Below are 17865 nucleotides of genomic sequence, written 5' to 3' on the forward strand. Positions count from 1 at the left end.
CCATCAAAACTCAGAAAAGAAACCAATTCCATATGGGCATACAAACAGTTTCTTTTAGCCTCTGTTTCTTTAGCTAAGATAATTGAAAACGCAGGGTCATTATTTATTGATCCATCCTTCTTTAGTTCTACAAAGAGATGGCTGTTTTCCATTTGCCCCAATTTCATACCTTAGTAAACTCAGCATTCTGCATTAAGCAGTCTGTAGCAATAATTCAAACTGCATTTTCTCTTAACCTGATTATTTCCCTTTAGAGAATTTGGCATTTCCTAGAGTCCTCAACATTTCACTCTAACTCAAAACCTTAACTCTAATCTTTGATTTCCTTAGGTAGTATTAGAGCAAATACTTTTCAAGTTAAAAATATGTGCGTTAATCAAGCTGAGCAAAGAGTTAAGGTTATGCCGCTGATGGTGCTGTGATCACACTGTGGGTAGTAGTATTTTGGAACTGGAAAAAAGTATATTGTACACTTGAGAAGTTTGTGTATATATTTAGGTAGTATGGTGTCTGGTAGCAAAACATGTGAACTGATGTTGTCAATGTTGCCTTGACTGATACCCTACTTTCTTCACACAGCACACCTCAGGATATAATGCATGCCTTGTTTTTGAGCAGCAAAATGAATTAAAAAAAAAATGTCCTGAATCATGGCTGCATAGAGCAGGGATAGAGCCTTCACCTGATACACTGTCCCTTTCCTGCTTAACTGAAGATGAAACCCTAGCTGCCACCTGGGAATGGTCTTCATGGGTGGATCTATAATTCTGAAAATAGCTATTCTCCAAGTCTTTGGAATAGGAGAGAGACCAAGAACAGCTAGTAGACAGCAAAATTCCTCCAAGAAAGGTTAGCTTCTTTAGTGGAACATCAAGACCATTAAAAAGGAGAGACTATCATTAACACCTCCTAGACTGAAGAACAAGGAGCCGTTAAATCAATTGATTTTCTCTAGCTGCCTGAATTGTAATGCATCAGCTGCTGCACTATGGAGCAGGGACCAAAACAGGTGTTTCTATATTGGGCAGAAAAATCATCTTCCACTGCTTAATACATGCATCTAGTTTTGGGAGAACTGATTTTTTTGTGGGGAAAGGTGAATGTTGTATGTGATAAAATATTGGTAATTTTTTATTGTTAGTAACTGCTATTTGCAAATACACTTCAGCAGTCTTAATTCAGTTAACCTGTTTTTTTTTTTTTACATGTGAGCTTTCTTATTTGTCTCTTACGTTTAATTAGCGACCCAAAATCACTACATCAGAATAGAGTAGTTTGACTCACCCTTGAAAGCTAGAAGAAACAAGGTTTTCTAGTTCAATGTATGGGGGGACTAAGGACCCATAGCCAGATATTGATCCATCCTATTCAAATTCTTTAAAAAAATCTATTAATGCAAAAGCCGGATATGTCCTCTCTCTTGTTGTTGCTTTTTTATAGCTTATTCTTAAGAAAAGATGATGGCATGGTATAAAAGTAGATGCATTGATGGATTTCCAGGAACTTGAACAGGGGGTCAAAAGATCACAATTTGGTGTCTTATGTCTTAGATGCTTAATAGGTGGAATAGTGTATAGCTTTATTTTAATTATATATTTTTTAAAGTCATATTACATTTTCATTTTTCCTTACAATATGGAAAATGGAAAATATTGCAGAGAAGTCGTTGCTATGCTTTTGGAAAATAAGGGTTCCTAATGACTTAGTCTCCTACTTTCCTATTCCTACTTTGAATCACTATACAGCTGTCACCATACTACTATCACTGACCCCAGGGAGGGTTCTGCTTCAAACTGAGAACAGTGAATGACCTTTTTTGTGTATATGATTCTTACAAGTTGACTCTGCTTCATTATGGGAAAAAAATCTATGAAGATAGTGCATTTTCACTTTCTTAGCCATCTCTTTAAGGATCTTTGATGCACACAGAAATCCATTAACATCAGCTAAAGTTACTCATTTGCAGTGATGGAAGACTAGACCCTATTAAAATCCTCATGGTGGCTGTTAGTAATTTTTATGCAGCATATGCTAAATAGTGCTTTCAACATCCATAGCAATTCTGAAAATTCTCATCTTGTCTGATAAATTAGCAAACTTTAGGATTTAGCAAAGGTAATTATTACTCGCAGCCTGATAATATTAATCATGCAGAAAACATGCTATTTTTCACCGTAAGATTATATAGAGGTGTACTTTGGGGGCTTTGAAAGCTGCTCTTATTATAGGTGAATGAAGCCTTTTACACCAAGTATATATAGTTCTGTTTCATTAGACTTTGAAATGGTGTTGAAAGCACTAACTTTAAGTTATTTTTAATAATATAACACGGTACCTTAATTGCATGATTTCCATCATTTGAGTTTGGTGATGCTGGAATAGTGCTTATTTATTGCTTTAAGGGTACTGTTACAGTGTGTGTTCGTGAAACTAAATGGGATAGCACTTCCAATTAAAACATAATCATCAGGAAACAAAGATCCTCTGAAAGCCAGTTTAAACACTGAAAAAAAAAATTATCATCATCCATTTTTCTGACATATACTATGAATGATTTCTTCTTTTCTCGTTTGATTGGTGAAGAATATTAGATTCTGTTCCAGAAACCGGGGTTTGCTGGTCTTATTTTCAGGCCCCATTACAAGGGCATATTTATGATATAATCTCTATAAAGCCACTGCAAGTAATGTGCTTAGCAACACAATTATTAACATTTTCTTGAGTAGCATTAACTAAATGAAAAGGGGGAAAGTGTATTTGTCTTTAAATGTTTTAAATAAAATTCTGCTTGAATTGTGAAAATGAAGTACTCTATAAAACATCCTAGAATTCCCTGGTTGAAGGATGTGCCACATAATTAAAGAGCTGCTGTGAAAATTGATTGCAAGTGCTTATTTTCAGTTTTCTCCTTCTTATTATTAATGTAATTCCGTATCTAAGAGTCTAGATATATAATACCTTCTACCAGCATCTGATGGTCAGCACTTCCAAGTATAAAAGCATCATCTTGCTGAGGGTAGAAGTAGCTTTTGGGAACTATTTATTTTCCCTTTTTATGGAAATTGGGCAATTGAGCTTAATGGGAAATAGATTGTAATATGAAAGTTCAGTTGTGCCTTTTAGGAATGGCTGACGTTGATAGCAATGTACAGCTGAACTGCTGAAGGAGTAAACTTACCTGAACAGTAACTTCCCTTTATGTGCTCCTTCCCCATCTCTGTTGGTTGCTGCTGAAAGTTTGACCCACTTCCTCCTGCTCCATGTGGAGTATTTTTCTTCCCAGGAGGTAATAGGAGTTAGCAGACCATGGACTAGGGAGAGTCAGGGACCACAGCTGACTCATTCACTGCACACAAATGATAGAGGGAGGCTTTTTGTAGTCTCCCTTTGCCCATTTCTAGTGAAACTTGTCACAAGTTGCCCAGAAATTAGTAACCGTTTGGGAATGGGTGAACTATACCTTGCCACTGATTTTTAAGCAGAACTGGTCATGAAGAATTAACAGCTGGTAAGCCTTCCCCCTCTCATTGTTACACATCAGTTTAACCCCTATTCTTTCCTACAGTTTCTGCTGTGCTAATTCAGAATCAGTCTTTTGAAATGAGCTGGCCAATGCCTGTTTTTTTGTTTGGTTGGTTTTTGTTTTGTTTTTATAGCGAGATGGTCATTGTTTGCTAAATCCTCAGCTTGTGTACACAGCTTGTAGATCTACTGAAGCCAATGGAGCTGCTTCTGTTTATATCTGGCCCCAATGATGGAGTAGAAAGTAATTGCTCCAAAGCATTAGGAATGTGTAGTAGAGGTTAACATAGTCAGCAGGTTGTCACCAAGAGTAATAGATCAAATTCCACTCTATGCTATACTATGCAAGTCCAGTTGGCTTGGAGTTGGTGTAACTAAGATAAGAATTTGCCCCATTGAAAGGAAACAATCACTGCCATTGGTATAGCCCTCAATAAAAATGTTGTGGTTGCAGCATCTGTTAGAGGCCATGCAAGCTCGTTGCCTACCTTTGGGGTAAAGGGTGGAGTGACCCCAATAGCCAATCAGTTTGTCCTTACCACCCATTGGTAGGCAGCTGGAATAACCTGGGTGTCCTTGATGTTGTCTAACTTGCCATATGGTACATACTATAGTACAAGCTATTCATTTTTCTTACATCTATTGGCAACAGTAACTTATTAGCTTAATTCAAGTTACCAGTACTGGAGTTTTTGCTCCGTGGTTGTACTCCGGTCCCCAAGATTAAAAAACTTGCAGAGGGGTAATTCCCCTAAATGGTAAATATACCAGTACCTTTACTAAGGGAGGTCCATATCCCTTGATTTGCAAATCATTCAAGACATTCACCCAGAAGGCCAGGGACTCTCCAGTAAACCTTGATCTGATAGAGTGCTTAGTCTGAGAAGTTTCTGACTCAGAAGTGAACCAGCAAGAAGTTGTTGACTCTGCTGTAAAAATTCATGCTGCCAGCCCTCCATCTCCCAAGAGACACCGCCCTACAATCTCAAAGACTGAAAAGAGCTCACTGCTCAGTTGAAGACCCTCAGACTGATTCCAAATAACCACTGGAGCAGGCAATTATCTCTGCTGTGTACTCTTTGGCACTGAGCACTTTCTCCAATACTGGGTAAAAGGACAGGTCCAAATTGGCATCAAGGAAGACAGCATCCCATACATTATCAGCCTGGGCACAGATACAGCATTAATCAAAAATACTAGTTAGAGAATAACTACAGGGTGCCTATACATGAGTGCTGAGGTTGCTGTGATGCACTGGAATTCCAACGCATTGGAGCAGACTCAATTAATTGAGTCTGCTGGAGCATGGCAATTGCCATGCTCCAGCAGCCTCCTGTGTCTCATGTATCAGTGTCCCTGCACTTAAAAATGGCAGTGGGGGTGCTTTAACTAAAGCTTGTTGAATGAGCTTTAGTTCAAGCACCCCCGCCACCATTTTTAAGTGCAAGGATGCTGACACAGGAGACACAGTGGCACTTTAATTTGAGTGGCTCTTGGAAGTGCTCTAATTAAAGTTCTTTCCCCTTCCTCACCCCAACAGCATGTGTACAAATGCCCATAGTTACTAATTACTAAAATGCCTTCAACAAAAACACTGGTGCCTGACTCAAAAACAAATTCTGTGCCAATTCATATGATACCGATGCATTCGGTAAGGACTTGATTGGCACTGGCTTGTGGCACCAAGTAATATGCCACAGGCTCAATCAATACTAACTCAACTCATGGTGCCACACTGGCAGACACTACATTTTCTATATAACTATACAACTTCTATTCACACTGAGGCAGCAGGGCTTGCAACAGAACCAGATGCAGGCTGTGCCTGCACACACTACATTTTGGTGCACACATTACACTTAAGGGAGGTTTTACGGATAGCGCATAGGGCAAAGTTTGGCCCAGGACATATAATGTACGCAGCTGGTTATTTCTCAAATGAAGGCATTAGTTATTTAAATAGAAATATAAGCCATGGGTACCATGTATTGAAATCAGTGCAAAGACTTCATTGACAGCAGTAGATTTTGGCTGTAGCCCCACAGGTCTGAAAGGGAAAGAAAAGGGGTGAGGTGACAGCAGGCTGGACATGGAAGGCATGTGATCATCTTGCATGCTATTTAAGGGAAATACTGCTAAACTGGTTTGCATGGCTGGGACTCAAGCCAGAAGTACTTCTGAGCATACCAGCAGCTGCATGGTGCCTCCAGACTCCGTCACATGCACCTGCTGGTGTCTAGGACACACCATATTTAAGTCGGCCTAAAGAAAGCAAGTCGAGACAGACGCCAAAACATACAAAAACAACTTTTTTTTTATTCTGATTGCCAAATTATTTAAGGCAGGTATAAAAATGAAAGCATTCAATATACATTTTACATAAAATAAACTAGATTACAGCATAAAACAAGTAACCAGGCAATGGCATTAAAGTCTCTCTTCTAAAACTGGATAATTGTAAACATTAAAAAAAAGACTGCAGGACTATTCAAGTAATAGAACAATCACAGATGTCTTCTGGTATGCAGGCTATTGGGTTATTTGCCATTCAAGATTATCAAAAAAGACATTTCATTATTCACAGATGCTCATTATTTCCCCATTTAAAATCTATACATTATGTACAACACAGTTTTTGTGGTACTGGCAACCCCATGCCTTCCAAATGTATATCTCTCACAATACACAATTACAATGAAACAGTGAGTACAGTAACATTTTACACTGATGAATCTTAATAGGAGCCACCAAATAGACATCTAAATTGTACCAAAGTGTCATCATCACAGTTAGCCTCTCTGAAGGCTTGTGGGTAATATTAGAAGGGTATGCAAGGTTCCGGCACACTGATACATAACATTATTTATTTACAATTAAAAAGCAAAAAGAGGAGAAAAGAAACAAACAGCCTTTTGTGGTTAACACTTTCTAAACATGACAAATACATTTCTCATTTACTGTGTGGTTTGCAACTTAGCAGCAGACCCTGTGTGCGAGCCTGGTTACTGATACAAAAAAGTAAAGAATATATATATATATATATTTATATATATATACGCATATATATATATATAAAAAACAGAAGTCTAATTACAGCAACATTTGTTACTCTGATAAAATCTGCAATTTACAAAAATGAAATGACTGGTTTTTGCCTGCCATTAAGGCATTTCAAATTAACACCATGGAACTGATGTTTGTAATAAAGCGCTTCCTCATGTGATCCAGTCACATGACAATGTACATTTCCAAGCTCATCATTCTCTGGAAAAGAAAGAAAACAGAAGTTTTTAATACATTGTCCCTCTTCTATCATTTACTGAACACAGAAAATGCATAAAAACCAAAAAATAATAAATTTACATTGGAAAACTCTAATGGTCAAAGATCATGAATCGGGTCTCCTTAACCATGGTGAGATGTTTTAAAGTAATAGAGTTCTGAGGAGCTGTTCTCTGGTTTCTGAACCTTTAGGATCCACTTGGATCACATTTCTGGTTTTCCTTCCAACAGATATAACTTTGCTTTTTAATCAAATGAGAACAGATATTCTTGTACAGTAACTTGCCACCAGGACCTGGGGCTCTAAGAAAAACATCAGGCATCCTTGGAGTTGGGATAGTATCAAAGAATTTGTAATACCAGGTCAGATTTATCATGGAGGCACTGGTATAGACTCCACAGTTAGGCAGGATTGAACTTTTCACTTAAAACAGGATATTTATTACATACAAGGTTTTCTTTCCCTTTAGAGGTGGAAAAATAAATCCTACCTAAAAGCAAGCAAGTAATTAAAAGGCAAAGGCACAATTCTTATACAAGTTTTAAATGTAAAATAAAAGCATCTGAAAATTAGTGAGCTAGGCGCCCATTGGGACTACATAAGAGAAGTTTAGTCAGATAGTTCCCCCTCCACTACCTTTTAAATAATTGTAATTCTTCATTATATTTCATAATGGCCTAAACGTTGCCAAGACCTAAATGATATTCTATGAAAATCACAGAAGACAAGCAGTCTGTATCACTGATTAATTATCGACATTATGATTAAAGGACAACAGTAAAAGACATGTGTCATGTTAAGAAGAATAAAGCTACAATTAACCCTAAATCCCAACAACTGTTCTCTCCTCCATAAAAACTGCAATCTCTAGTGATGTAGACCCTCCAGACTAAGAAACCTATTATTTGCTTTCTCACCTCCTTATTAAGATGTCTATGTAAGTGTAATTCAAGATTTACTGGATATTTACCTTCTTTGTGCAGGAAACATACCAGATGCAGATGCCTGAGCAGCCACCTGCTGAGTGGCAACAAGGGCAGCAGACGTCAACCCTGAAGAAAAGGAGAAAGAAAAGAATGTGGATATATTTCTGGATTTTGTGGTGTTCAGGGAAATGGTAGTGATAGCCGTCAGTGCAAAACAACATGAACCACAAACAGCAGCAAATCATTTTACAGCAAACACATATGTGAAATATTTCATGGAAGAAAGGTAAGACAACCTGCCTAGTCTGACCAATATGCCTGTTTACAATGTACTGAGCTCTCCTTAATAGGCATTTTACAAGAAAATATGGCATTCTACCTTATTGTATTCCTTTCCAAGCACTGCACTGCATGGTGCTAAATGGTTTGTATAAATTCCTGAATAGGAAGCTCAGTAGAAATAATGGAAACAACAAGAATCAAAAGTCACAGTGAATTACAGAAACGACATGCTAGCTGCTTGGAATACAATGCTTTCGTAATAACTTATCATTTTTACATTTTTCCTATTGAATGAGCATAATGCATCCCATAAGGCATATGGAATCACTGAATCAAAGTTAGAAATTTCAAGACTTTTTACACAGAAAAATGAATCCGAAGGCACTGAGTGAATATAATAAATTAATGTCATTTTAGCTGCAAATTATGCTAGTATGTACTTTGCTACATGGGAGTGAATCTGCTTTTTAATTCTGATAGAATACAATGTTAGGGAAAACAGTCAAAGACAGGTATAAATTAGGGAGAATGAACAATTTTTTTCTAGCGTCTTTTATTGTGTTTTTTCCCCCCCGTTTGCTATATTCACTTAAATACAAACAGTTCACATGCTATTTAGGAAGTTCAGGCTGTAAGAATCTCAAGGTTGACTGCAAAGTCCCAATTGTACATAAAAGTCTTCAAAATAAAACCGTCTCTCTCTTCTCCATTGTTTGCAGAAGACTAATTATGTAAGAGATTTATATATTTTTTAACTCCTTTGGGTCTTGCTAATCAGTGAGTGTCAGTTTGTATTATGACTCAAAATATTCATGCAAATGATATCAACAGTAATAAGTAAAATGTTAATAATTTGCTGACAATCAATTTTTTAATTCAAAGGCAGCATCACCCAGGAGCGAAAATATAGTTACAGTGTAATTTGATCGTACAGCTCCTACTCCTAGCCAAGTATTTTCAAGCCGTTTTCCTAAACCAGAAAAAGTGGTTTACATTTAAGTAAAGGTCGGTCTCTTTATTAAAAACACTTCACATTATAATTGCTACATCAATTAAATAGCATCACAACACAATGAACCTACAACTGGTAACCTCTGCTCACCTTGAAATGGGTCATATTGACCTGGGATAAGTGGGTAACCCATTCCAACGTGTGTGTGGTGGTGCGTATGAAGGTGCCGCTGACTAAAGGGGGAGTGACGATCCCGCTCTCTTTCTGCTTCCCGCTCACGCTCAGCTGCCGATTTTTCCACAGGCTAACAATAGAAAGATGAAAGAGAACTGATGTCATATATGTAAAAAAAAAAAAAAAAAAAAAAGTAGGGGAGGGGGTGCTTATTAACATGCATACATGCCCTGGTTATTTGGCAATAGCCTAAGGAACATTCAAACCATGGACCTGATTCTGCAGTTCACTCGAGCAGATCTGCACTACTCCCTGGGTGCCAAGCTATCTCATAACGAGGCACTGGAAGATTCCCCAAGGTACAGGGATTCTCAGGCAGCACTTAGCACCTTCAAGTCATAACCTCTCCCACAAGTTTTGTAGGAGGCCTGGTCTGGGCTCCCTTACGCTCAGCTGATCTATGGCTCTTCAGACAGTCTATTTGGGCTGCAGACAGAGAACATAAATTAACCCTCACATTTCACTAATTTGCCCTGGGGAACAAACCAGCACTCGACTGAGCTCAGGATCACGGGATTGCTTTTAAAAATAGAATTAGGGCCTGTGACATGCTTTCATCAATTAAAACGGGCACCAATTTATCTGAAAGCAAACTAACCATGTTTGCTCCGACATGGCGATCTTCAAGACAGATTTCAGTAATCTGCTACTAGAAGATATGGCTCTGCAGCAAGAATATTGAAGGGATATTACCAAATCCCACAGCTCAACTTCTCATTGCATTATCTGTTTCAAACAGGAGCATCCTGGCAAACTGCAATAAACTGTGCCATGCACCAACAGGTCTCTCTGAATCTAAATTTCCATATGAATCTATTTACGTAAGTTAAGAAGAATCTTAGCACAGAACTCTATTATATTTGTCACTTCCAATTTCTGCCAAGGACACACCTAATCTGAAATTATTTTCCTTCAAGTATTGGTATATTAAAAAGAAAAGAAAAGAAAAAAGAAAAAGAAGACAACTTGAATTCATAACATGACTCCAAATATAGGCAGTTTTTTAAGGTGATGTTCTCTCCCCTTTTCCTTTCCATCCCCCAATGTATGTATTGATCTTCAATAACAACAGAGGAAGCCTTACAGCAGGGGACTTGCTGCGGTACTGGTTGGCATGCTGCTGGAGCAAATCCAGTGCTTTAGATTCAGTGGTTGATTTCGCATTGATGCTAGGGCTGGTATTGACTTTCTCCGCCTCTTCTCTCCCTGACATCTTCCCATAAACAGGATAATGAAATCCTGGAGAGAGATAGGCCCCTGCAGATAAACAATAAATGCCACATCAAGTTACCGTGTTTACATTTTGGTTACACCAATGTGGGAATTCTAATACAGGGGATAACATCGGAAATGGATCATATGACTATAACATTGTATCTTTGTTCCTTGACTTTCTTCAGCTAATTCACCCTGATGAATGGGGGTTATAAAGAGGGTTGAGCTTAGAGCCATTTCAGACATTTATGGGTCCTCTTAAGTGAAAGGAATAGTAACTATAATGGTTCTGACAGTAAGTGCTTAGAATATTTTTATAGGCAATAAACTATCTGTCAGTCTCACAGCAATAGCAGACTGTCAAGGGTTGTGGAAACTGTAGTTGGGAACTCTGACAGTTCATAAAAGGAGCATCTTGTATTAAATCAGCTTTCATCTATAGAACTTTCCCTTGCATAAGAACAAGCAAAACAAATGTCATCCTTGAAGCTTCTAATTTAGCTGAGCTGCTAACTGCCGGTATTAAAATGCAGGCACTACTACACTGTTCGTGTGTAAATCTTTATTAAAGTGCAAAAGGTAGTTCCAGAATACATACCAGGATAGCTGTGCATTAGAACGGGAGAGACGGCACGGTATGCAGGATGGTTGGGATCATACATCTGTGGGTAAGGATAAGCGTGCAAGTACTGGATATATGACTGATGCTGACTCATCGGTGAGGAAACTGCAACTCTAGCACCTCGAGAGTCCTTCCAATTTACAGGAGTCTTTCGATCATCATTTTTTATCTTGCTGTCTTCCACTGATTGGGAATCAGAACGCTTGACCTCTTTAGGCTCCTCTTTAATGCTTGCTAATGAGACAGGAAGGTTCGGTACAGAACTTTCCTTATTAGGTGTTTTTCTAGGACTGTCCTCTTTTAACTTTTTCTCCCGATCAAGTTCTTCTGATTTTTGCTGATCAAGGTATTTGGGCTGATAGACATAATGATGCCATGTTCTTGAATCTGGGTCCTGCTGTAGAGAAGAAACACAATTTTATTTTTATTTTGTGTTTTGAAACGTTCATTATCAGTATTTCTCATCTCTGAGAAAATGCCTTTTTACAGCAGTTTTAATAATCCACCTAGATTACACATATTTTAGGAGAAACTTGCTTGTTACTAGGTCAGCATGCCTTTAAGCCAATATTACAATGTAATAACAATAAACTGTTACTAGAATGCAATAAAATTGCTCTATCTTATATCCTTCCCTGTGCCTTTGACTTGTTTAATCATAAAATGCATACATATGGTGTATTATAGTTCTGTGATCACACTCTACATAAAATACATATTTCAATTAATTTCTATAAAGAAATTTTCCTATCAGTGCGATAACACCCATAAATCACAATATTCAAGCTACTTAATGTTATGTCAGAACATTCACATTACCTGGAATGATAAACCTGAAAAATGGATGTCTCTAAAAAGGTAGTTATAGCAGCTCTGATCTTGCAAACAGTTACATATTAAATGTATGTTAGACATTTAGGTACTTCCATTCAACTCAGTGGGACTATCTGCACATGTAGAATTATAAATGTGCACAAATATTTGTAGGATGAAGGCCAGGCATGAGAAATGCACAACTATTACAAATCAATTTGCAAACATGTTATAAAGTTCCTGATTTCTCTGCAGGGTGACATAAAACATAACTATCTTTATTGAACATTAATGAAAAGATGCTCTTTTCTATGTAAGGCATACATAGCTGATTATTTTGTTTTGTACAACAGTCAACCTTCATAGCATAAAAAACAATGATAGATTAATTTAATAACCATTGATGATTTAGTTGAAATAGTCAACTGAGTGTTTAGAAATCTTCTCAAATCTTTAGATAGTACCTACCATCTACTTTCTACTTGCTATCTAGTTCCATAATCCTCTTTCTCTTGACCCCATCCTATCCTGAAAGCCAGTTTGTGAATGGGGAATCTAGGATGCACCAAATGTCAGAATGTGAAGCATCTATTGCTGAAATACTGATCTGCAGTAGAGATACATTAATATCATGGAGTGTACACTTGAATGAAGTGTATTCCTTCAGGCAGTCCAGGACCTGGGAAGGACAGGCATCACCACTGGATGAAATCCTGACTTCAATGAAATCAATGGGCCCGTGATTTTATCCACTGTGTAGGCCTGTTTTGCCTTAGACTTCAGCTGAAGGGTGTATGAGCAGAGACAGGGAAGGATGCTCCCTTAACTGTTTTGGAAAGGTCAAATTAAGTTGGGATAAAACAGGTGAGCTTCAAGTCAGCTCTTCAAAGATCTGCTCATCCATCTTTAATAAATGTAAACTGGCATTAAAAAAAAAAGTAAACTACTCTTCAAATCTATTTTAAGCTCATTCACAACAAAGCATGCTTATCTTGTTTAAAATTCCAGTTTTCTGAACTAAGCAGAATAACTGTGTGCAATGTTATTTCTACATGTAAAATATGGATTATGTATAATTAAGATTCTTTTTTAATGAATTAATTTTTAAAACCTGGATTCTGTCACCCTCCACTGGATATATCCTCCCTCTTCTACAGCCCTATGAAAAGCAATAATATGCGTACTCAAGGGATGAGGAGTACTGCTCAGTGTGAGAAAGGAGGGCAAAATTAGCCCTCAGGAAAGACAGGAAAATGCAATCCAAAATTACATCAGAAAAGCCTGTGTGTACAGTTTAAGAAAAGTTCAAGTTACAGTGACCTCACCTGTTTAAATCGTGTGGTAGGATCTACTCCAGTCTGTTTCATAGAGTCCATGACAGACTTCATTTCCACAGCTTCCTTTATAAGCTGGTGGTTTTCCATTTGTTTGGCTTTGAAGCTATCTGACTGAAGCTGTTGCTGGTGACTGGAAAGAATCTGTGACTTGCTTGTCTCTTCCGTTTTGTTAGGGACTGATGACCCTATTTTACCATTATTTTTGCTTGACTCTGGAGTTGAAGGCGCCTTTGAGATAGTAGCAGATGGGATATTTTTCTGCTTGTTATCATCCTTTCCTAGCTCCTTTAATGGGGGTTCAGTCTTTCTTTCACAGTCTCTCCCTGCTTGTGTTATTTTCTGTTCTGTCAGTCTCTGGTCCTCATAATATTTTTCATACTGCTGCCTGTAAGCAGGGTTGGAGGCCATTAAGGACTTTTGGTCCATGTAAAGCCCATAGGCATACTGTCCATAATAAAGTGACTGGGCAAGTGCAGGATGTCTTTGAGTTATTACTGACTGGTGTTGTGGCTGTAAATTAGAATTGGGTTCATTTTTCTTGGAATCTGGTGGTTCTGCCTTCTCTTTCTTTTCAGCCTCTTCCTCACTCTCCTTTTTGATCTTTAGCCCCTGTTGGGCACTGCTGTTCCCAGCTGCAGGGGTGCTGACCTGTCCAGAGTGCATGTAACTTGGAGAATAATAAGGATCGTAGCCATGGTAATAGGGAGAATGGGACTCTTTTGCTTGTGATGATTGTGCTGTGGTTGAAGAATGCCCTTTTACAACACTGTCCTTATTAGAAATAATATCTGAAGGAGAGCTGGCCTTGGACCTCATGCCCTCTGACCTGCTGTCAGAACCACCGTCATCAGCAGCATCAGAAATATCTGAGTAAGCAGGGCTGTTGGTTTTAGCAGTTGCACTATCTGCACCATTTTGTGTCAACACATGCAGTGGCGCCATAGAAGATTGTCCATTCACCAAAGTGCTGCATTCCATTCTGGAGGCACTCCCTATAGAAGGGCTGGGTGCATTGTCTGTGAAAGTGTAAACCTTATCAGCTTCGGCTTTAATACTTGCCATCCTGCTCTCTTGAGACTCTGACAGTCCATTAGCTAGCACTTCATTCTTGTTGAGATGGTCCTTTAAAAAATGTCCAGATAAATCTTTCCCAGACCCTTTTGAATCCTCTAGCTTTCCCAGCTTAGAATCCATTTTAGGACTTCCAGTCTCTTTGCTTTCTTTGTCTTTTAGCTTTCTCTTCTCCTTTTTCTTTTTATCTTTGAGTGATGTGAGAGCAGGGTTTACAGTGCTTGGCTCTCCCATAATTGTGGGCTTTGGTTGAATAGGTTTTAACGGAGGGCTCTTTGGTGTAGCCTGAACAACAGTAGTTGTTAGTGAGGGCAATCCTGGTATTGTCCCTGTAGTGGTGGTTGTAAAGGCCGTAGTGGGTATAGCTATTAATTGGGGAGGAGTAGGAGCTGGAGCAGGGGCAATGGGTCTGGCTGTTTTAAGTTTTGAAAGGTTTTTATCCACTTTGCAATTAGTAGCTTTTTTGCCTTTGTCTTTATCCCCCAGATTTTTCTTGTCTATTAACCCTTCAGCTTCCAGTTTGGGCATTTCAGTAGCCAAACTACTGTCTGCTACTGAGCAATTGTCCAATGTGGCTGCCATATTAGAAATTACAGGGAGGCTGTTCAGTTCACTGTTCAGACCCTTCTTTTTCCCAGAATTCTTGCCTGTTTTAGAATTGATAACTGAACTTGGGCCATTATTCGTCAACTCCCTTTTCCCCTTGGGTGTCCCAGGGGTACTAAGGGAGCAAGGAGATGTTGGTGCTTTTAGAGGATCAAAACTTGATAAACTTGTGCTTGGCTCACTGCATTCAAGTGCCACATTACTTAATGCTTCCTCACAGTCTGAAATCTTGTCTTCACTGTCAGGCTCAAACTCCAGTTTGTTTTCTGGATCTAAATGTGCATGAGCCTGGTGGTACCGTAGTCCATTGATGTGCTTGTACTTTTTGTTGCAGTTGGGGTGAGGGCAGTCAATCAACACTGGAGAAGAGCACCCTTGGTCCAAAAAAGTACTCTCAGGTTTCCCCTGTGGGGTGGTCGGAGTGCTTCTAGAATTGGTACGAACACGTTTGCCAGATTTATTGTCCTCTGAACTGGAGTTCAAATCTAGCTCCATTGGAGGCTTGTTTTTCCTTTTATTTGTGGATGAGGGGCTGGCTTTGACATCCTCCACTGCACAATTTGGGGGTGTCCTACGTCCACTTGAGTTAAGGCTACCCCGCCTTCCCTTCCCATTGGCACCGCCTCTGTTCTTATTCTGCAGTCCTCTTGCTTCTGTAAAGCTAGTGTCATTTCCAGGTGCAACTGCAGCTGCAGCAGACCTTGCTCGCTTTCCTCTGCCCCGGCCGCCTCGCATTTCCAGGTCACTCGTCGGTGATTCACAAAACCTATGTAAACAAGAACAGATGTCAGAACAGATAGACTGAAAAATTATCACCAGAAACCAGGAAACAAACACATGAAAACTAGGCAGCTTCATGCAACAGCCTTAGCAATACTGCGAGGGGAAGGACGTCCCCTTTCAAATAGGAATACATCCAGCACAAATAAAATGTCATTAAAGAACATTTCCTCTACCGTATTCTTAAGAGAGAGAAAATATTCTAAACATCCAAGAAAATACTTTAAATTCACTCAAATTCAGTTTAATTCTCCATATATTTTCCCATTCATGAAGCAAAAGGAAATTAAAAAATCCCACCTCAATGTCTCCATTTACAGTGTGCAATAGAGAATTACTCATTTCTTTGCTGTCTGGTTTCAATTATATACAGTTGTTTTTTATTAATCTAGGCACAGTTTCTTGCTAGAGATTGAAGGAGAAAGGAGAGAAAAAGCAGATCTAGAATGACTGCCTACCTGGGGGGGGCCCAGTCATGTTTTGTGCAGTCCAGCAGTGTCCCGACATAAGTCTTGTTCCGCCATGTAACATTTACCACTAGGACACCTGCAGGTGGGAGAGAAACAAGCATTATCACAGTTAGAACAACAACTTTTTCTTTTCTTTTTTATCTTAAGAGAGAGCTCCATTCTCATTTTTTTTTCAAGTACTGTGGTCTATACTCTTCCTCTTTTGATTTCACTGACCCCAAGTTAAAACCCACAGGAAAAAGAGAGACAGAGAGAGACAGAGTGAGTATCTGCATGCGTGCGTGCATGTGTGAGAGAGAGTGCAATCAAGATGCAGCCGACAGAAGGAAATGGTTTTTTGCCATGTCCTGCTGTAAAACAGCAACGCTCACCTCTTAATTTTGCTATTATTACACATAATTGCTTTCGCTTGGCAGCCAGCCAGCATAAACTGAGTACCAGTTACTAGTGCTTAAATCAGTAGGTGACTGAAAAGAATCGGCTTTGTTTTCAGTGATACAACAATGGTGACATATCTGAATGCACACATATAGACAAGGTTTGTTATGCAGAGATAGGAACACTGGGCTAGGAGGGACCTCCTGGGTTGTCCAGTTCAGTCCTCAAAATATGTACAAGTTATATATTGTCTACATTCTCTCACCAACTGTGAACCTTGCAATTCACACATCTGCGATGAAAATAGGAAAGCGTTTTAGAAAAAATACTATTTTAAAGAAAGTGCTATGCCAGTTTTAGTGTAATTGATTCTTCTGTTAAAAATTAAATAAACCTGCTCAACAAATGCAGGCTTAGAATTTTGCTCTCTGAAAAACAAATGTACTATGTATGAATTGTAAGGGCTTTAAAAAAAATGGAGTTTCATTTGAAACCATTCAGCTTTTCTCTCACCCATTTTTCAGAGACAATTTATAATCATGTTTGTGGACTAGTCGACATAATTACACCTTTAATTCAATAACTACTGTAGATAAACACAAGGTAATATTCTGAACCAATTCTCATTTCTTTTTAGAACGTACACAATGGAGTGAACGTACGCTTTTTCCACCATGGCAGAAAAGGCGGCTTGGTGCAAAATGCTACCAGGTTCACTGAAATTTGTTTTAAAAGAACTAAATATTGATTGCAAACCCCAACTCCCTGTTTTGTTTTTCTCCAAGCTCCCCTTGTCTTAGCTCTAGCTTTTCTACAATGGAAATAATAATGGCACTGTGCCAAAATGTTTCTAGCCTGTCTGCTGGCTTTGTGTTAACAGTGCGATTTCTAATTTTGCACTAAAGCTATCCCACTCTGCAGCACCAATGTAAAGTAAACATGTAACCTGCAGCTTATTTCCTCAGGGCCCTTTTAACAGCAGGAAAGTATTTGAAGTGCTGTTAGCTAAAGTACTAGGGAAGAAGGGATTTCCTTGAAAAATTCTCAATACCACATTTGAAAATGGTTCCCTGTATGGTTTTACGTTGCTATTATTACAAGGTGACAGTAAAATTCTATATATTGAGGCAACTTGGTATAAAGGGCAAAAGATAAACCAATCTTGAACCATGATTACAAGCAGGCTTCCAACAAACGGAGGATTCATCCAAAATAGCTATTAGGGCAATCGATTAAAAATAAGTCTATTTTTAAGATCTCTTTTTTTCCCTTTCTATTAACCAGCTTAATAGCTGGGAAAATACATTTTATTCCCATGCCCTTAGAAGAAAAAACAAACACCTGAAAAAGCAGGGGGGGGGGGGGGGGGGGGGG

General features: G+C 38.7%; 1 protein-coding gene across 7 annotated transcripts in view; it reads right to left on the bottom strand.

Moving 5' to 3' along the window:
- Positions 1-5835: 5835 nt before the first annotated feature.
- The window catches only part of ZNF608 (zinc finger protein 608), a 102822-nt gene continuing 90792 nt past the window's right edge, over positions 5836-17865 (bottom strand). For 4 of the 7 annotated variants that reach the window (XM_014518554.2, XM_025200403.1, XM_025200407.1 and 1 more), the window contains exons 4-10: positions 16102-16189; positions 13175-15629; positions 11013-11433; positions 10284-10456; positions 9116-9269; positions 7776-7857; positions 5836-6786 (exon numbers count right to left, since the gene is read on the bottom strand). In XM_014518554.2, the coding sequence (XP_014374040.1) occupies positions 6780-6786; positions 7776-7857; positions 9116-9269; positions 10284-10456; positions 11013-11433; positions 13175-15629; positions 16102-16189 (3380 nt within the window). In that variant the 3' untranslated portion in view covers positions 5836-6779. Of the gene's footprint in view, positions 6787-7771; positions 7858-9115; positions 9270-10283; positions 10457-11012; positions 11434-13174; positions 15630-16101; positions 16190-17865 lie in introns of those variants that run through there. The other 3 variants (XM_014518555.2, XM_006020717.3, XM_025200405.1) reach the window with 3 other exon arrangements.

Source organism: Alligator sinensis, unplaced genomic scaffold, assembly GCF_000455745.1.
Source record: "Alligator sinensis unplaced genomic scaffold, ASM45574v1 scaffold227_1, whole genome shotgun sequence".
Taxonomy (NCBI): Eukaryota; Metazoa; Chordata; order Crocodylia; family Alligatoridae; genus Alligator; species Alligator sinensis.